At 34.4% G+C, this 21873-nt stretch overlaps 1 protein-coding gene across 1 annotated transcript in view; it reads right to left on the bottom strand.

Moving 5' to 3' along the window:
- The window catches only part of LOC129217491 (phospholipid-transporting ATPase ABCA3-like), a 161855-nt gene that overhangs the window by 78173 nt on the left and 61809 nt on the right, over positions 1–21873 (bottom strand). The window contains exons 9-13 of the mRNA XM_054851803.1: positions 19609–19746; positions 19087–19216; positions 18774–18928; positions 12259–12414; positions 8449–8659 (exon numbers count right to left, since the gene is read on the bottom strand). Of these exons, the coding sequence (XP_054707778.1) occupies positions 8449–8659; positions 12259–12414; positions 18774–18928; positions 19087–19216; positions 19609–19746 (790 nt within the window). The remainder of the gene's footprint in view (positions 1–8448; positions 8660–12258; positions 12415–18773; positions 18929–19086; positions 19217–19608; positions 19747–21873) is intronic.

Below are 21873 nucleotides of genomic sequence, written 5' to 3'. Positions count from 1 at the left end.
ATTTTGCTAGTTAATTTACGCACTAAAACAGAAATAAAAAGTGTGAAAACTTTATTGCACATTCTTAAATGGCCTATATAATATATTATACTGGAAAACGATATTTTAAGTATAAAAATAATTATTTTAATTTGATAACTTAGAAATATTTGGACATAAATGAGTAGTTCATACATGATTGACAGCTTAAGTAGTTCATTTATAGACTATCTGCACACAAATTTTCAATTCATACAAACATACGCTCTGTACATTAACTTATGTAACTTGCCAAACGTGCAAAAGCATTATCTACATAGTTGAAAGGGAAAACAAAGGTGCGTTTTTCATTTCTTGCTTCAGTGTAGTTTTGAGAAAATGAACTCACACAGTAGTACTATAGTTCTGGTGGTGACACAGCATGTGGCGTACTGAAATACTTTACTCAAATACACAACAAGAATAGAAAGAACTTTCTTAATTTATGTAATCAAAAAACGGATGTCAACTTGAGAGCTGAATGGCATTTCTATGTAATATCACACGGTAATGGACATTGTAACAGAATCAGAAGAACCGTAAAAAGAATTGATACTACTAAGACTAGCTTGCAAAGAACTACTAGAAGTCACATTTTAATTCCTACAGAAATGCATACCTTCTGCATTTTTGCCACTCAACATTGCATGTATCCTTGTGAGCATTCAGTATATTAAACTAGCTGAAAAAATGCTGCAAAAAAGGTTTGACTCTGCAAATAAAATTCCTAATACAACATTTAATCACTGCTTTATGCCATCGTATTTACATATTATCTCCGTAAAATTATTGTCCCCTTGCAATAGGTATGAAGAATAGTGTGTTACTAAAAAAGATTATCAAAAGAAAATGCCCATTATTGTCAAAAAAGTTATTACACAGCTTGTGATGATCACTAAATTTAGAGCTCCTGTCATTGTCATGCTCCTAGTACATTTTCAAAGTATCAAATTATGAATGTGCCTTGGTAAAGCATTCCAAAACGCCATATACTTGAGTCACCATTACAACTATAGGACTACTAGGTGAGTTCATTTTTTCAAAACTACACTCAAACAAGAAATAAAAAACGCGCTTTTTAAACTTTAAATTTTGTATATATAATGTTTTTGCATATGTTTAAAGCAATTTAGATATGTTAATGTGTATTGAAAATTTGTGTGTGTAGATAGTCTATAAATTAACTACTTAAGCTGGCAATCAAGTATGAACTACTCATTCATGTCCAAATATTTCTAAGTTATCAAATTAAAATAGTTTTTTTATACTTAAAATATGTTTTCCCAGTATAATATATTATATAGGCCATTTAAGAAAGTGCAATAAAGTTTTCACACTTTTTATTTCTGTTTTAGTGCGTAAATTAATTAGCAAAATTGCTCAATTTCAAAGACCTGTATCTTTTTTACAAACCAAATACACAAAACAATATATATAACATGTATAGTACATGAATGGAATATTCAATTGGCCAAGAAATTTTAATTTTAATTCCATCCCCTTTTGGTTTACAGGGGTCTAAATATGTCATTTTTCTCAATTTTCTGACCTTTGAAGGGCTGTAATTTATAAAGGGTAAACTAACACACAATTACAGCTATATTTTCTCATTAGTGTTACTCCAGTGATTAGTTTTTGCCATATTTCACTTTGTGTTTTTATCCCCTAAGCGAGTTATAACCCTTTGAAATGAGTAAAAATTTTACATTTGACCTTGAACTTTAACCTGTTGCCATTATTTTAATTATTAAGTTACGGCCACATAACTCAGCATGTAAGACTATCATCTTATGCACTTTAACATCAAAGCGTAAAATTAACTGCCATAAATGTAATTCAAATAGATTTTGGCCAAAATGCAAAGGTCTAAAATTCCCATTTTTGACTGCGAAAATGACTTTTGATGACCTCTAAAAAATCAAGGGTTAAGGTTAGAGAAAAAATAAAAGTGGTTTTAAACATCATTCATATGCATCTTTTTGCTATATGAGTTTCAAAAAAATTAAAGATGGTCGAGCGCACTCATCCGTTGAATCTGGATGAAATGACCCTACTAAGATATTATGTGCGCTATAAATCAAATAAAAGTTTCAATCAACCCAGAATAACAAAATCTTGTTTTAAATTTTGAGAAAAAAAAAATTAGTTTGAATTTTGACCCCTTGAATTCAAATTATGTTTTTCGCAATCACGAGTGTGTGTGTGTATGTAGTCATGTGTGTTTATGTGTGTGTGGGGGTATGTATGTTTGTATGTAGGGGGTATGTGTATGTGTTTGTAGGCATGTGTGTTTGTGTCTGTGTGCAGGTATGAGTGTGTGGGTAGTTGTGTGTATGAGTGTTTGTGTCTGTGTGCAGGCATGAGTGTGATGAGTGTGTGGGTAGTTGTGTGTAGGCATGAGTGTGTGGGTAGTTGTGTGTAGGTGTGTGTGTATGTGTAGGTGTCTGTATGTATGTGTAGGTGTCTGTATGTATGCGTGTGTGTGTATGTATGTATATGTTTGAGTGTATGTATGTGTTTGAGTGTGTGTATGTGTGTAGGTGTATGTGTTTGTGTGTATGTGCTTGTGTATGTGTGTTTAGGTGTATGTGTTTGTGTGTGTAGGTGTATGTGTTTGTGTGTGTAGGTGTATGTGTTTGTCTGTATGTGTGTAGGTGTATGTGTTTGTGTGTATGTGTGTAGGTGTATGTGTTTGTGTGTATGTGTGTAGGTGTATGTGTTTGTGTGTGTAGGTGTATGTGTTTGTGTGTATGTGCTTGTGTATGTGTGTAGGTGTATGTATTTGTGTGTGTGTGCATAGTTGTGTATGTATGCGCGTGTGTGTAGCATATGGATGCAACCTGGAGACGGTTTTCGCTATAGGAGCAGCATCGTGAGGAGCCGGTCGACTGTGATGCTGCAGAGGGTGCTGGCGGGAAAATAAATTGATAGCACATCAAGACAGTCAAGTGAGAACAATAAGCAATCGTGATTGCTCAAAAAAAGGCAAAGGGGCCGTACTCATATTGAAATAAATACTAACTTCCAAATTCTGATTAGAATGCAGCAAAATGATATTAGGGGGCTAAAATTTGATTGCTTATAATCATTAGGACAGAAGATGTTCCAAAAGGGACCGAGATTAATTTTGTCAGGCTAGTTTTAGAGGTCGAAACTCACGAAGAAACGAAAATAAACAACAAAGTGTGTTTTAGAGAAAAGATATAATACTCGTCAGGATACATAACGCTTAATGAACTCCTTACGAAATGCTGTGTTTTTTTAATATTTCCTGCTTTTACTAATGAGAAATTTTTTTATACATTCAGCAATTGGGTATGGTCCCCAAAATAATTTTTTAAGCATTAAGAAATGTTCGAAGAAAAAAAAAACATTTTCAAACCAATTTTTACCGAAGCGTAATGTTTTTCAGATAATATTTGTTTTTAGTATTTTTCACCGCATAAGATATGTCTTTAGTATTGGGTTGATTATGTTTAGATATCGTGAGCAAAAATATCAAAGAACATTTCAATCTTAATATGAGGTAGGTTCTCTCAACTAAATTTTAATTTCAGTTCTGTGGGTTTTGTTCGTTTTTACCTTCTCAGTAACTCAGCTGTATACTTTCCGAGTAAGCTTAGGTAAGACTCAATAATTGTCATCGTAATGTCATCATATGATCAACACGCGTGAGTGTAGACTTCTGCATCAAGAAATTGTCATCTGCACTGAACATGCTGATTAAACAGAGATGAGTGTGCGTGGGGAAAATAAACAAAGAAGAATCTTTTATAGCCAGGAAACTCTCCCTTGGAGTAATAGGAAGACAGACACGTCATCTGTAGACTGATGAAGGACCAAAGGCATCTTTTTTTTAATTATTATTATTGTAAGATAACGCTCGGACATAGTTATAGGTTTTATTATCTGCGTCCATGATTCGTCGACTTGTACCACTCCATTCATTACCATTTACTGCCTGACAATGGTATATGCTATGGAATTGCCAAGAGACTAATTAAGCAGATTCTGTTCGCAACTCCAGCGCTCGAATACGCTACCTTGCGGTAACTAACAATACCAAAGAAAAAGGTAAAACATTCCATTTCACGTGTTTTCTTTGGGGTAAGTTACAGGCTTCAGACAGTTTATGATGTAATGTAATTTCAGAAGAATAGAACAGAAAGCTTCCCACAAACACGATGAAAAACTACTGTCATTCACTAAGCGTCAAAGCAAGTCATAAGTTTCGACATGCGTTTAATTTACCCTTTTCATCCGCCATTAGACAGTGGCTGCGGTGCCCTTATAGTTTATTGGAGTTGCGAATTTTAACAAGGGGAGGGAAGTAATTTCATGCACGCGATTTGTTCATTTCAATGTCACTCTCCTTAATTTAGGGGATAATATAAATTAGTAACAGCAAACTGGCATTTTCCAAGTAAACCTGCTCATCTCAACGGTGGTCAAACAAGTACCAGCAAAGATGAATTTTTAAACAATTTACCACGTGCTCAATCATCGACGTTCGGCAAAGGTAATTAACATTTGGTTAATAGCCAGTGGCCGGTAAAGTCCATTTCTCAATGGCCAATTTTTTAGTTAATGGCGTTCCAAGAGAGGATTCTTTTAAACATAGAAAAAAAGTGTTATTTTTGTTGCCATTAAAAATCAGTTTAATTTATTGAATTGCATTTTTATTAATAAAAATCGAACCTTATACAAATTTTCGTTTTGAAAAGTGCATATCAGAAGGATTTTGTATCCGGAACAAATGATACCCTGAGCTTTAAGGAAAAAAACATGGTATACAACGTAAATATTACTAAAAGATAGCGCAGTGAGAGAATGCAATTGAGTGACGACCATGGCAAATTCTAAAATCGCTACATGTTGGCAGTTTATTGAACCCCTTGAGGTTCGCGAGAGGTTTTCAGGGGGTTCGCGAAAATATATTGTGACGGCGGAGTTTTAACATTCCTGTTTCTGATGAAGTCTCATGTTCACGCGGTTTCAAGCAAATTTTGCTTATTTTTTTATTTATTTGTCTCTTACACATTCTATACTCTTAGCATGAAAACATACTTGATGAAAACATTACATGGAGCATATGCGAGCGTCTCAAATATTTTGATGTCTAGTTCCTTTACCATTTGAGTCCGACGAAGAGCTATCGCTCTTCTCTTGTGTTGAATCAAAATGCATAGAAGTGAGATCACGCTGTTGTTCGTTGCTATATAATTTTCACACTACATAGACTACAATTTACTTTGAGCTTTATTGTCGAAAAGAGAAAGAATGGCTAGTAACCCAAAAATACCACAGGAAAAATGAAAACTTAATTACTTCAGAAAATTTTCGGGGGTGAAAGCTTGGCAGTGTGCTTTAGCAGTAAAAAAAAAAAATCAACGGAATTGATTCATGCACTGTTTTCGTTCTCGTTATAAACTATGGAGCAGCATCAAATTTAAAAAATCTCCCAAATTTTATTTTCTATGTGTGTGTGTGCGTGCGAGCGCGCGGGTTTTTTTTTTTTTTTTTTGGCTGTTACTTATTACCAAGTACTCAAGGGGTTCGCCAACTTCTTTCGGAGTTAGGAAGGGGTTCGCAAGGGGGGAAAGGTTGGGAACCGCTGATCTACATCAACTCGGGTTTGCCAACTGAGTTGGTGGCATGTTGATTGCTAACACATACACTAGCGCAGCCAGAAATACCTTCTGGAGGGTGTTTTGTGATCAAAAATACCTTCTGAAAGGGGTTTTTGATGAAAACAGCCCCCTCATATGCATAAACTACTGTATTAGAGTTTGAATTTAAGTTAAAATCAATGGCTATGGGGCTGTTTTCACCCCCCAAACCCCCTTTCTGCTGACCCGACGATCAAATTGACAACGGGTTCGTCTTGTTCTCGGTGACCCCGCAGATGGCGTTCGAAACTTGTTTGTTCTTACATGAATACTTGAACATGCTCTCCTGACCTCTCGTGACGGTCGCATAAACTATTGATCTTAGACTTTCAGTTTGGTTCTTATAGAATCATATATTTGATCTTCTTAAACTTTACCAATTATTATGTGGGTAATCAAGTTTATTTGTATCTCACAATGTTACTTAGGCGTTATAATTTTCATATATTGTTATGATAGTAGTGTAGATTCAGGGGCGGCTCTAGAACTGAACATTCCAGACCCCTGTCCGGGACAGCAAATTTCAGGGGCAAAATTTTGGCTTGGATATCGAAAATTCCTTTTTCATTAGGAATTAAATACTTTTGTAACATATTAATGCTACCAAATTGTAAACAATGAAAAACTTGCTTTATTTCAAGGTTATTTGACGTTAAGCTTAACTCAATGAAGAATAATGGATGATAAATTTCTCGCCAATATGGCATGTTCCATGTTGCGTCAAGTTCTCTAAAAGTGCCATTAAAACTGAAAATAAATCGCGAAGTAAATAAAATAGGCCATTAACTACAGTTAAAATTCCATTTAAAATGTAAAATAATAAAAATCATTACAGTCTCCGTTAAATATCGCCAAGCGACCACGTTTTCGTATTCGCAGTTCTAGAGTTTGAGTATGCTACGCAATCTTGCTGTAATTATAGAAATTAGCAAAATAATTAAAACATTTCAATTTTTCCGGACAAGGCAGATGCCACTTTTTTCCTTTACCGTTTTGGTAAAATTAGGCTTCAATTTGGCAATATGCTCGCTGTTGTAGATGCTACTCTCGTGAATTATAAGACGGAGTTCACAAACTTCGTTCGTGCACCAATGGGTTCTCCGTACCTTTCTTCTATTCTTAACAAAAAAAAAAAAAAAAACATTTATTAATGAAATTCTATATTGTTATAATATCGTAAAATAATCACGTTTCTCGCTCAACCGGGAGTAGGATAGACTCAATATTTGGGGAACACGATCCTCACTAGGGCATAACCGATCAGACAGTCCTACTGCTGCGCCAGCGATGTCATTCGTAAGGTTAACCGACCCTCGCATCGACAATCCAGGTCAGCCCTTTTTTTTTTTTTTTTTGCGCAATCACATTGCTTATTGTTCTCACTTGACGGTTTTGATGTCGTATGATTTTATTCCCCCTCCCCCCGCCTTCCTTTGCAGTACCACCATCGACCGGCCTCACGATGCTGCTCGTCTAGCGAAAACCGTCTCCAGGCTGCGTCCATATCCTACACACACACACACGCGCGCATACATGCACACCTACACACGCACACATACACACGCACACATACACACTCATGCCTGCACACACACAAACACACACGCCTACATACACACACACACGCACACGTGATTGCGAAAAATATAATTTGAATTCAAGATGACAAAATTCAAATTAATTATTTTTTTTTTCTTCCTTTTTTTAAAAAAAAATTTCAGTTTTTCTTATTTTGCTGTCCAGAGACGACCATCAAGTGCTGATCGCGGGAATCCAGTATTGGATCCCATCCGCTGCTTTCTAATGGGGGAGAAAGCACTTCTTTACTAATAATAAAGCTGAAAGTTTCTCTGTCTGGATGTCCGGAGGATGTCTGGATGTCCGGAGGATGTCTGGATGTCTGTGACGCGCATAGCGCTTAGACCGTTCGGCCGATTTTCATGAAATTTGGCAAAACGTTAGTTTGTAGCATAGGGGTGTGCACCTCGAAGCGATTTTTCGAAAATTCGATGTGGTTCTTTTTCTATTTTAATTTTAAGAACAAAATTATTATAAGATGGACGAGTAAATTACGAAATTATCATAACGTGGAACCGTAACGTGGGCACAAGCCAATTGGAGAGATACGAAATTATCATAACGTGGAACCGCAACATGGGTACAAGCCAACTGGCGAGAAAATTCACCATACATTATTTGTAAATATACAGGCGAACCAAAAGATCTTTTAATTTTTCTATTACGGGCAAAGCCGTGCGGGTACCACTAGCTATGAATATTTGCCATTGGGCATGAGGTATCTGTTGTTGGGATTCAAACCCGGGGCCTGTTGCGTGAGAAACGTTTACTCTACCGACCATACCGTAGGTGGCACAACTAAAATCCTTTTAATGTGTTTATAAACTTAACAATCGAACGAATGAACAGTGTAAGCAGATGAATCAGCAATGTGTCAACAATTTTTCCATTGTTGAATTTGACGAACGGCTCACAGAATTTCAGTCGAAAATTTGATTGTTCCTTATGCTACAATCTAGCGGCTAGGTGTATAAAAAAAAGCAAGCTTATTAGACAGATATTACAAGCAAAAATAAAATATAAACTTCCCTAACTTAAAAAAAAAAAAAATAAAAAACTCATGTCGAATAGAGGCTAAAACGCTTTAGGTATCAATTAGGGGAAGTTTATGATTCTTTTCTCAGCATTTATAATAATTCTGAAAAGATTCCACGCTACAATCAATATTTTGACTCTTCCTTACCAAACTTTCGTTTCAAAAACATTGGGGAGCCGCAGCATTGAATTTCACCGTCAGCCATGATGGCCACCCTATCTCCCAAGATATCGGCTTCTTCCATGTAGTGCGTCGTGAGGATGATGGTGCGGTCGTGTCTCAGAGTGAGAAGTGCATCCCAAACACTTCGTCTCGCTTCCACATCCATTCCTGAGGTTGGCTCGTCCAAGAATAAGACCTAAATCAAGAAAGGTTTTAAATATTTAGCTCAGAATTGAAACTAATTGTAATAAGACTCATCTTGAAGGGTGAGGGTGGGGAATTAAAATGCAATTTTCTGGCAAATATAAGGGTTCTGGAATGAATTTTGCGAAAGATAAGTCCCAAAAATGTAGGTTTAGGCTATTTTTGGTTGTTGAAAGTAGGTCATGTCTTCCTTGGCTTCCTCTCGGGATCCGTGCTTGTCAAAGACAGGGACTAATCTATATAAATAAAAGAGAGAATGTATTTATATGTGTGTATGTGTATGTTCCCTATACAAATCCGCAATTTACGTCTGATCTCGACCAAATTTGACAGGGAGGTACTTGATCCCTCGAGAAGGAACGTAAAAAAAGGGCTGTAAAATCACCGGGAAAATAATAAAAAGCACTGCTAAGCCTAATGAAACAGAAAGAAAGTTGCCATAACTTTTATTTTCGAGGTAGACCGTGCAAAGCCGGGCAACGCAGCTAGCTCTTAATAAAGAAAGCGTGTGGAAGTCCTATGGTTTCAAGGAATAGTTTTTAAACATAAATAGCTTATTAATTTCTGTCTAATATGCAAAAACTCAAATAAAAATGGAAAATAAGTACAGAAACTGAGCTCCCACGAGCTCAATATAAAATCCGATAATACAAGATTAATGAATGTGAAAAACAATTCAAGATAAGTTAGAGGTAAAATACTCAGATATTTTTCCGAATTCAGGTATTTGATCTACAGGAATGGGAGCTATGTCTCAACGCTTTTTTTGAGTGAGAAAGCATGTATGAAGCAGGGGTGCCAATCCCTCCCCCCCCCCCAAACACTATGAAGATCCCTCTTCAAGAATGAACAAACCCTTAATCCTAAAAAGTAGCAACCCCTCATAAAAAATTCGATGGTGTTGTCCTGCACCATGAGCCTCCCCCCCCCCAGTGGTTACCCCTGGTATGACACATGCGATGAGTTGTCCGTATCGCAATTAAAATCTCATTTTGAAAATAACACGTTAATGACAGGGAAATATATTCACTATACAAAGTGTTTCTGAACTCTTGGGTAAAACTTTAAGGGGTGATAGTACATATCAGGACAAACAATGTAATGGTAAAAATAAGGGTCCCTAACGTCTTCCGAAGGAAGATAGGTGCCATTAAAGTTTAAGGTTCAAAATTTCAAATGATCATAAAAAGCGGGAAAATTGGTCGATTCGTTTGCGATTTTCGCTAAAATTATTTTTTTCATCAGTATTTTCTTGAAAATAAATTTTGAAGATGTAGTTTAAAAAATGCCGATAGAGGGCGCTTTAAACTTTGGAATAACGAATAACTATATTTTACTGCTACTTTTGAATCTCATTAATTTTTTATATTGCTTGGACTTAAACTTAAATTTTGAGCTTCAAATCAGAATCATTGAGCGTGATTAAGTCGCGAAAACTGAACTGTGTTCAGAAGCTGAAATACACTTTGTCGCAATGAAATGTATGCATCAAGAGTAAATTGAGCTGCAACCAACAAACTCGGCAGAAATGTAGTTCGATAAGAGATGATTTAAATTTCGTCACCAGTGAGTGGTACGATTGAAAGTGGGAAAGCTTATGTCAAAGGACGCTTCAAGCGAAACTCTCGAGTTGTAAGGGCGCTATTGTAACTAGGACGACCTTTTAGAGATATACGAACAGTTGTTAGAATTTTTAAAGATACTTACATTAGGTCTCAGAGAAGCAGGTTGGTTGTATGGGCGGATCTGCCGCCACCGCGGTCGGAGCGATATGGTAGTAGCTTAGTGTAGACGAAAATAAGGTGAATCACTCTATTGCGGTCGGTTAAGGCATTCTAGAAACAGAAATGAACGCGAAAATCGCAAATCATGTGCGGCCACTACCGCATTAACAAGGTCGCTAACATTAGTTCCATGCCGCTTAAGAGCTTTTAAGAAACTGATGGTGTCAAGAAAAACAATCCGGAGTAGACTGGAAAACACTGATATCTGAAACCGGCGTCCATTGCTATGGATTGGATTTTCGTCGAATGGATTTTCGCTGTACTTGATTAGCTGGGTTGTGACAGATAGAAGGCGTGTTATCTTCAACGATAAATCCTGATTTAGTTCCAGTGGTCATGTGTAACCTATTTCACTCCATACCACGTCATGTTTTGTCTACTTCCGGTTTTGTAATCTTTATTGTATCATAACTTCTTAATAAAACAGTCTTTTGATCTAAATTTGTAATAATTTCCATATCTTCTCATAGACTACATGAATGAAAAGTTTCCTGAAGATCGCTCATTTCCATCTGGCTGAATGATTTCTTTTTTTTTTTTTTTCCTTTCTTTCTTCTTATTTTTTTTTTTTTTTTTTTGTGACAGTGTATTTCAACTTCTGAACACAGTTCAGTTTGCGCGACTTAATCACCCCCAAATGATTCTTATTTTGAGCTGAAATTTTAAGTTTAAGTCCAATCATTAGAAAACAGTTAATGAGATTTAAAAAAAAAAACGGTAAAAAATAGTTGTTCGTTGCTCCTAAGTCTAAAGCGCCGTCTACGGCATTTTTAAAACTATATCTTAAAATTTATTTTCAAGAAAATACTGATAAAAAGAATAATTTTAGTAAAAACTGCTAACGAATCGACCTATATTTCCGTTTTTTATGATCATTAGGAATTTTGGACTCTGAACTTTATTGTCGCTTATCTCCTTCGGAAGACGTTTGGGACCCTTATTTTTACCATTATGTTTTTTGTCCTGATATGTACTATCACCCCTTAAAGTTTTGCCCAAGAGTTCAGAGACACCCTGTATAGCTCATACCAACTTCCATGTAAAAACTGTATTCTTGTATGCTGCGTGAGTGTTTACGGAAAATCTTGGAATTTTAGACTTAGGGCTCAGTTGTACAACGTGAGATGAACAAAGATTGGGATGAGATCAATTAATATTCACCTTTTTTGATACTTATTCAATGTTTCATAAAAGTCATTTTGTTTGCTTTTAAAAGATTATACTTTTAATAAAAAATTTTAAGCCTCTAAATTAAATGTTAGTTGGAAAATCACGTGTTTAGCTCTGACGAATTGAAGGTACATTTTTTTTTCTTTAAACATCTCTCTCTCTCTCTCTATCTCCCTCTTTTCCGCAGTAAATGTAGCAGCAGTTTGTGAACATCATATCGTCGTTTATTAGGCTTAGAAGAAAAAAGTAGAGCTACTTCTCGCAATCAAATTTGAGTTGAATTTTCAGTCAGTATTTAGGTGAACATTTTCAGTGAACCTTTTTGCATTTAGTATTTCAAAATAAATAAATAACATAAATACAATTATGAAACTAACTTTTTGCTGCAAGGAACATTCAGATAGGCTGTCCTGCTTGCGGTAGCGGCCTGATCTACTACTAGCCTATTTGTTTATTACTAAAGTATACTCTAAAATTATAAACAAGAGTTTCTGTGCTTAGACAATGAAATTGGCAAAATCACACAATTTCCAATTAATAACTGCGTCAGAAAAATACAAGTATGTTTTTTTTATTTCAACATAAATATTTATTAAAATACTCGAAATTATTTCAACATAACCAGAAAAATACTCACTTTTGACCCTCCAATCAATGCGATTCCAAGACTTAATTTTCGTTTCATTCCACCAGAAAGAGTTTTTACAAGCTCATTTTTTTTATCTGTCAGCTGCAAAACTTTCAGAATGTCGGCTGCTTGCGAGGACAACTCAGACCACTTGACTCCTTTAAGCTGAAATTTTAGAAGTATTTTAAGAAATAATGGTACACGACGACGGTGATACATAATCAGGTGAATCAGACCAAGAAAAATATTAATATACTAATCACCAGCAGATTATTTTGTGAATTCCAGTGTCTAGATTAACATTTAAAATAAGCTACAATTTATCTTTTTTCAAAATTTTAGTTTAGTCGGTGTGTTGTATCAAAAGGGGATGCATATTGGCTTCACACCATTTTCAGACACAGTGCATTTCAGAGACGGGAAAACATTCGTTCACCACTATTGGCGGACACCACAACCATTTGAATTTGTAATGGTTCAATCGCCCAACAGATGGGGGCACTTCGGCTTTTAAGATGCGAAATTACTCCAGTAATTTGATTTAGCCGAGAACATTTAAGCCAAAAAGATTACTCGAGGAATCGTTGACATGCCGCATAAACATACGACACGAGTGTTGCGATTTTTTTAACCCCCGACACAGAAAGGAAGGTGGTTATAAGTTTGACGTGTCTGTGTTTCTGGTACTTAGCGCTTAAACGGATGAACCGATTTTGAATTTTTTTTCGTTCGAAAGGAGAGTTGATCGAGAGTGTTTTTAGCTAGATTGAGTCTTCGGTTGACATTAATTAACAAAGATACTAATTAAAAACCTCTAAAAAGTTTTTCGCGATTTTTGTAGTGAAAACATGTTTAAAAGTTTGAAAATTTAGTACCAAAATAAAGAGTAATTTTTTCTGCGTCTGATAGAATATGGAACTTTAATGCCATACAGAATTCGAATTATAACGATTTTTTAAAGCAGATTTTAAATACGGCTAAGCCTTACGGCTAAGCGATTGGTAACCGAATTCATTGCTGACCGACAAGGAAAGAAAACGCAATGATTTAAAATGTTTGTCTGTTACCAGTTTATATTTGTAAACAAATAAAATACTTGTAATTGATTTTTAATAATATAAGGCATAGACCAGTAATAAGAGTAGACCGAGCGTTTTCATTATAATTTTTTTTTCCAGGTGCAGAGATTGAACTGTTTTTCTTTTAGTTATGCATTATTTTGACATTAGTAATTAGTTTTTGATCACAGTTTTCAGTAACTTTTATTTCATTTGGAGTTGCTACGTCAGCGTTGGCGTGAACGTAATGGCGTAAACGTTTTGCGTTAATGCAAAAATGTACTAATCGGTATTTTAAATTGAAATTGTAGGTGAAAATCTTACCGTCTTTTTGGGCGCTTGCATTTCTAATTGCTTAGAGAGTTATTGAAATTGAATAAAGAAAATGCACAATTCGCAACTCCAGCGCTCGAATACGCTACCTTGCGGAGATTTACAAAACTGCCAAAAAAACTAAAACATTGCGTTCCATGTGTTCATTTTGGGCAAAACAAATAGTTTGTTATGTGTATTTTTTTTATTTGCGTAATTCATCATTTGGAATCGTCATCCGCAACAGCGTAACATCAAAAATATCTGATATAAACTGTGCGTACACATTTCATTTATCTTGTTCTGAGTGAATTTGAATAAATACCAGTTTTTCAATTCGATGAAAAAAAAACGAACTTAACAACATTGACTGGACACTTTTCCTTAACCTAATTCCACATAAATGATTTAAATAACCTTTGTTTTGTTACTACAGTATCCTACTGAAATAGACAGTATGCAAATAAATTTTCTTAAAAATATTTATCGCAGAACAGATTGAAAAATCCAGAAAGAACGTTAAGAATTTGAACAATAAAAAATAAAAGTTCGCCAAAAATCTGTTTATAGGGTTATGGTTTTAAAATTGTGTGAAAGAATAATGTATCTTGACAAGATTTCGCATATCAGGTAAATCATTTCCATGACGAATGAATTAAATGCATGATGATTTCTTTTGATATCCAATCATATAGTCATAGAAATAAATTATCTAGTGTTAAACGTTACTCTTGACAGTCTGTCACGTATGTGCACTATGTGACAAAAATTAGGCCCGTGTTCAGGATTTCATAAAGGGAGGGGTTTTTGCAGGCCTGTCATTTCAAAATACTTTTTTTTTGGGGGGGGGGGGGGGCAAAGCATTTTCTCGATACATTTTATCCGGAAAAAACAACAAAATATGTACAAAAATGCTTAAATTCATCATGTTTGCAGGGATGTGCCAGCTGCGCCAAACTGCTCCAAAAGACTGCTAAATGAACTTTTCTGCTCTAAAATCGGACAAACTTGAGCTAAAAGTGCGATTTTGCATTTAATGTTGCAGTTCTTTCAGCATATTTGGAAGCTTTTGCAAATTATAATCAAGTTTATGCATTTGGAGCTTGTTTTTAGATTTTTTTTATATAGTCCCGATTTTTTGCACATTTCAAAATCCGATTGCGTCCGCTTTTGAAAAATTCGATCGTTTTAATTTATTATGTGATTTGGTTCCTTTGAGTTGAAAAATTTTGCATTGACCATTATTTTCAACCATTCTTATCTTTTGTTTTCAGAAGAAGAGGACTTTTAAGTTCGTCTTCTTGCCACGCCCACTCAAAAATGTCAATCCAGTTGCATCCAAATTGATCTAAGCAAATGCCATCTGTAAAAATTAATATTGTTCATCAGTTTTTAATTTTGGGTTTCTTAAGATTTTAACACAGATCCCTAATTTTGGTTGGAGACACATAAGATAGCAAAAATCGGGGAATTTAAATGCTCTGGCGATGAATATCCAGACATTTAAAGTTTCTGAGATTCAAGCATTATTTTCCATATTCTGAGCCTGCCTCAAAGTTTTTAATTAATAATTTTTTCATATTTTTTTTACTCGTATTTTAAAATTCCTTTTTTATGACATCACTTCTCAAAAGCATTTTTTTTTCATTGTAATTTCATTAATAATTTTATGATTAAATATCAAACAGTTAAAAATAAAAAGTTTTAATGGTTGCCTTTGCTTGATCTTCAGATTTGTTAATCAAGTAGCTCAGTATGTAACATATATGCCTATGTGTATAAGGTCAAATGTTCGTAAATAGCTTACAGGTACCAAAAAAGATTAACTATAATAGCTCTTTAAAATTCACTTGTAACTTGCTGAGGTCAAGTTTTTAAATTTAACTATTCTTTTTTGCTTTTTAATTTTTTTAAAAAGCCTTTTTGAATATTGTCTTTGAGTTTTATGTATATATATATATATTATGTCGTTTACATGTATGTATGAACTACATAAAAGCAAACAAAATTTAAAAATAGATATCAAAGCACCAAAACTGAAATGTGAACAAAAGCAGTGATGTATTAAGCAAAGTAAATGTGAAAAAAATTTAAATCAGTGTAAGAAAAAAGTAGAGCAGGACATGACTTGTTTTTTGTGAAAAAATATTAGACAAAAAATAAATAAATAAATAAATAAATAAATAACAAAATAAAAAATTTAATAAATAAATAAATAAATAACAAAATAAAAAAATAAATAAATGTAATTAAGAGAGCTTCAATTAGTAGTTGGGTTGGAGTTATGGTTTTTTGTATCCTCAATCTCCTTTTTTATTATTTTATCATGTGACACCATGTTTCAATGCATGAAATATATATAGTTGCTCCAAATTCAGTTTTACTGCTCCAAACTCACTATTTTCCTGCTCCCAAGATTGCTCCAAAAGTGAGTTTTGGATGGCACATCCCTGTGTTTGTAAAATCCAGGGAGAGGGGTAGTAATTGACCCCCCTAATCTCCCAAATGACGGGCCTGCTTTTGGATTCAATTATTTTCATTCTTAGCTGCATTGTCAGGAAAACACGACAGTGTGCAAATAATTCTTCGCTGTTTAATGGTCACAATGAGAGGCTTAGCGGTTCAGAGGGGAGGGGGAGATGATTCAAATTTGCAGGAGATTAGGTTTTAAGTAATATACTACCCATTTTATTAATGTATTTTACACACAGCAAAACCTCGTTTATCCGGATCAAATTTGTAGAAAAAATATATTTACGTAAATAATCATTTAAACTTATGATTTCAAGAACGGAAGTTGAAATATGCAAAATACTCGGTTTTATTTTGATTAGGGTAACTACTCTTGCATAGGATGTACAATAAAGTATAGTATTAATTCAGCAAACAATATGATATACTTTGGATGTCAGCCCGACACTATAGCAGCTAAATTATAACTGATGAAGTAATTGAGAAAAAACGGTATGATATAGTTTTGTTAGAAATTCATTGTTTTTTTGGTGTATAAGAAACGATAAGTCCGCATATTAAAGAATATTTTTTATTATTATCAGGATTTTCGTTCATTAGGATTGCCTTTGGTCCCATCTAGTGCGGATAAATGAGATTGTATTGTATATGTAAGGATCGTTATGAATCCCATCTCCCGGAAGGAAATTTCTGGTTGCGCAAGAAAACCACAGTATTTATCCATTTTACTGCTTGTTTAGATTCAAACCTATTATCTGTTTACTGAGCAATATATTGCAACAAGTACTTTCATTCTTTTATGACATATGTTTTCAGGTTTTAATATTGTAAGATAATGCTTAGCAAACTAAATAGGAAGAGTTTCGATGCAGATGTAAATTACATTAACAAACGCAATTACTATGCATCTACAGAGCGGCAACACTCATCGTTTTTTGAAACACTCCAGATCAAAACCCCTTATGAGAAGCAATATTAAACAAAGTATTGACAGCCCATTCAACCGTTCCTTCATCTCTGTTTTTCCAAAATATGATTTTAGTTGATTAAGAGAAGACAGTCGTAAGTTGCTGAGCAACTTCAAACAGAATACTTTTTAAAAAAACGTTCTGTACACATATTTCAGCATTAAACTAATTTTAAGTCAAATATGCACAATTCTTCATTTATTTTTTTATTATTTTTTCCCCAATGGGAGGGGTTTAACCCCTAAAACCCTTCCCTTGGATACGGCTCTGACAAAAATGTCAACAAATGCCGGAAATGTCACGAAACTGAACTTAATATGTACTAAGGTATAGAAAAAAACGGTACAAAATGAAAATGCCGTTCGAAGGGAACCAAAAATTTATGAATTCCGAATTCAACATCTTGAAAATGGCTGCTTCAGAACAACTTACTGTGTGTTCTGCATATTTTTTTACTTTCGTAATACTTTTTGATTTCTAATCTCTTTCTACATGGGTCAGAATAACCAAAAGACTTTGAAAAATCTTTTCAAATGAATAAAGAACAAAAAATCATGCATGCGAACAAAAATATCTATCATTTCCTAAGTTTAGAAGCAATTTATATGTTACAGCGTGCGTTTATTATAGTTTTTTCATCGGCCATTAGACAGTGGCTGCAGCGCCCCCTATAGTTTGTTGGAGTTGCGAACACTATCTAAACGAAAAACTCACTATATTAACAAAATATTTAAAACGTAGAGTAACAAATTTACAAATCGGACTCCATAAAAGATCATTCTTCTGTGTTCCATCAATTCTATTTATTTTATTTCTCGCGGGCGTTGATCGTCTGCTACGATCAACGCTCGCTGTTGCTAGGATATCCACCAGTCACATGGTTTGGTTTATGAGCAGCAAAAGGGTTGCCATAGCTCGGTCTATTCTTATTATTAGGTATAAGGCTTGTAAAAAGATTTTCATATTTCCCTTTTGATTCTACATTTGCGACTCAGATTGCTCAATCGTTTTTCTTTTTTTTTTTTTTTTTTCCAACTTTTAATTTTAGTTACTTGTTTATCATGAAAATTCATTGACTGGATGTTTGAATTTTTCAAATTTGAGCCATGAGAGATCAACTACTTTCGACTATGCTATCCTGCAGCGTTCAATCGGAATGCATGCATTAAGCTGCTTTTAGCTAACTTTTCTGTTACTAATAAGATAGAATATTTGTATTGCTTTAACAATTTGAGACTGCAGATACTTGCTTATTACTAACTTAACTTTCTTTGAGTAGTTTAATTGGGGGCACCACGGTGGGAGGTCAAGCAAGGCCACCGTGACCTCCCATAAAGTTTCCTTGTTCGGCAAATTTTGTCTGACGATTCGGCAAAATTTGCAAAAATTATTATCATTCGGTGAAATTTGCTGTTCCATTCGGCAAATTGAGAACTACCGCCCTCCAAAAAATTTGAGTTCGGAGCACCCCTGAATTGTGTACTTGGGCTGTAAAGGGCACAAAGTCATAAAAACAAAGTTAGTCAGGAGATGCGTTGGAAGTTTCTCTTTTGTGATGATTTGCAATACTGGAGGATTGGAAATCTACTCTACATTTCAAAATGATTACTGGAGGAATGGATTGTCATTTACGTTTATCGAATCTGCATAGAGCATAAAAAGTTGAGTAAGATGGTTTTCATATTTTAAGGATTTTATATTTTGAATTACTTACTCCAGCGTATATTTTCAAATGTTCTTCCGCTGTAAGAGTATCGTAGAGAATATTTTCTTGAGGACAAACTCCCAGACTCCGTCTGGCTTTTGTAGTTTCCTTTAGAATGTCCCAGCCATTTACAGTGGCAGTTCCACTAGATGGAGTGTAAAGTCCTGAAAATAATGATTGTTTAATGATTTAGGAATATACTAGTTTCATACTGATCTTAATTTAGTCTTGATATCTAAATAGTGACTTTTCGTGTGTATGAGTGAAAAATAACTGTATTTTAATCATAAAGCAGTTATTTTTTGAGATCATAAATACGTACCAGTGAGGATGTTGATCGTTGTTGTCTTTCCAGCTCCGTTGTGACCGAGCAAAGCTGTAATTTGACCATTATATATATTCAAACTGACATTATTAACGGCGTGCTTTTTCGTCATTCCAGTGCGAAAGACCTGATAAAATAATGGTCTTTTTAAATACAGGGTAAAATAGTTGCAAAAATAATTAGAGCATTGTTTTTTTAATTTATGAAACTCAAAATGCTTGTATACAAACGTTGTTTGTACATTCTAAGACAAAATAAAAAAATGTTCCTTGAATAAGCTATCCAAATGAGAAAAAAATCAATACATGAAAATAGAAATCACAGGAATTAACTTGCAGCACAAAATAGGAGATTACATCGGAAGCGAGGGCAGGAGTCGAACCTGCCACCTCAAGTATACTTAGCGGTCGAGACCGCTCTGCCACGAAATCCCCAACCGACCTATTCAACTATTCAGTTTTAACTAATACAATACTTAATCATCAATAAAGAATCATAAAGCTAAAACAAGGCTTTTACCTTTGTTAAATTCCGTATATGAACCCCAGCAGGTACATTCGTTGGTTCCTCTTCAAATAATTCTGTATCAACCATCTTTTCTTCTATTATATCATCATCATCTTCGTCTGGTTCTTGATAGCCACACCAGTATGATTTCTAAATAAAAGTTACAATTATTGAGTTTAATGAGTTCGTGTACATTTTTACACGCAGGAGTAGCAGTTACTGTCCTGCCCAAATCTTCGGCGTGGTAGTGATGTTACCACGTTGGAACTTAGAAACAGTATTCGAAAAATGGCACTGGGTTTTAATGTTAGGTTACTCAGGTTGTTTGAAAGTTCCTCGAAAAATCTTCATTTTGGAAAAATCGTAGGGGAAGGTTGCCGTCAATGAACCACATAACGCTTTTGGCCTTTTTTAGGAAGTAGTTCAGACTCAAACTTTATATTGACGATAGGAATATTCATTCAATATATTTCTCCTTCAATAAAAAAATTCGCTTTTGTGAAAACTGTATTCAATAAAGAATAAAAAATAAAAAGAAATATTTTAGTATGTGGTCCATTCATGGGAACCATTTGCTATGGATGGACCATTAAGTTTCCTTCAATGGACCACATTCTCAAATAAGGAAATCAAACCGTAAAATATAAATAGTTATTACGGAGGAAAAAAACAAGTACTATAAATAATAGTAAGTTATCAAAAAAGAGAAAAATGGTTTTTAAATTATTTTTTATCGCCGGAGAAACGTAAAAACCCCTCAGGGCTCTCCCAACACAGCTGTTTGCGCCACACCTCGCTCATCACTTGATATTTTCTGACATGTGATTACTCTTCTTAGCTAAAATTTCATGGGGCCTCTTATAAACAAATGAGAGTCCTCTTTCATCCAATTTCAAAATTTTTGATCCACAAAGATTTTACTTGACGACCAGGATTTTGCTATAATACGTTGCATGTCCTCAGTTATCCACTGGCTTTACTTCACTTATTTTTCACTTATATACGTATTTATATACGTATTTTTCTCGAACAATAAATGTACTTGACACTGTATTAAAATTTGCTTTAACAAGTACTGAATTGACTACACAAGGCTTTAAGTTGAAAATATAATAACTAAGGGGAGTTTCCAAAACTTGTTTTAAAAATATTTTTGCATCATTATCACAATTATTTAAAAATATTGATCAATTACTAAAGACAATTGAGCTGAAACTTCAAAATAATATTTGTAAGAGTTCATGAATGAACCACTTTGTTAGCTGGTTCATTCGTAGAAACACCTAGCGGTTCAATGATAGTAACTGAGTCATTTCGAATGTTCTCATAGTTGTGACTACTGTGACGATTCATGATGAAACTTTAACTATGGGGAATTGTACTTGAACATGCACTCTTTCAAGTCAGTGTTCCCATTTAGTTGTCCAGTAAAATTCAAAGCATGTAAAAACAAAATTTAAAGGCAATCATTTAGTAAGTGAACAGTAGAAATCTTACTTGGATGTTTAACAACATGATGTATTGATTCAAGCTCCTTGGAGATTCTGCATTGGACTGTTTTGAGACTAAAGAAGACACTAAAACTGATTTCGTGCCTGAGAAAGCTCTGGTGGGGAAAATACCTTCGCGGTCTAGTCATGGAACCGGTTCATTTACAGCAACCTTCCCCTATATGACATCCAGTGGTGTTCCCATAGGGAATACTCCATGTACGCCGTATACTCTCAAACATTTTTTAGACATATAGCGTATACCCTCAAGCTTCAGAAATTTTCATATTATGACATACTATGTATATAATCACATACACAAATTGTGCGTAATGGATTACTGGGAGTATACTCTCAGAAAAATTGATGGGAACATCACTGATGACATCTAAACATCACTATCGATTTATTTAAAAAAATCCATTGACGTAAGGAATTCGTTCGGATTTTTTTTTTTTTTTTTCACAACAGAAAATCATGTCATGCGCGCTATCAAACATTTCATCGTGATAGATTAGTTAATGTTGAAGAGAGGAGGGCAATATGGATTAAAATTTACATTTTTATACGTAACATGCCCGGCTTTTGGATAAAAATCCTCTACTATGAGTGCAAACTTTAACTAATTTTAATGAAATGTCACTTACAAATTAAAAAAAAAAAAGTTTTTGTTTTGTTGTCTTGAAAAACAATTATTCTATAAGAAATAGAGTAGATCATTACAAAACTTCGAACGTTCCGTTTCTTTTGTTATCATGGAGCTTCTGGTTCTTTACATTGTTCATTA

The sequence above is a fragment of the Uloborus diversus genome, chromosome 1 (assembly GCF_026930045.1).
Source record: "Uloborus diversus isolate 005 chromosome 1, Udiv.v.3.1, whole genome shotgun sequence".
NCBI classification, from domain to species: domain Eukaryota; kingdom Metazoa; phylum Arthropoda; class Arachnida; order Araneae; family Uloboridae; genus Uloborus; species Uloborus diversus.
Note: the sequence above shows the minus strand (reverse complement) of the source record. Positions and strands in the feature narration are given on the sequence as shown.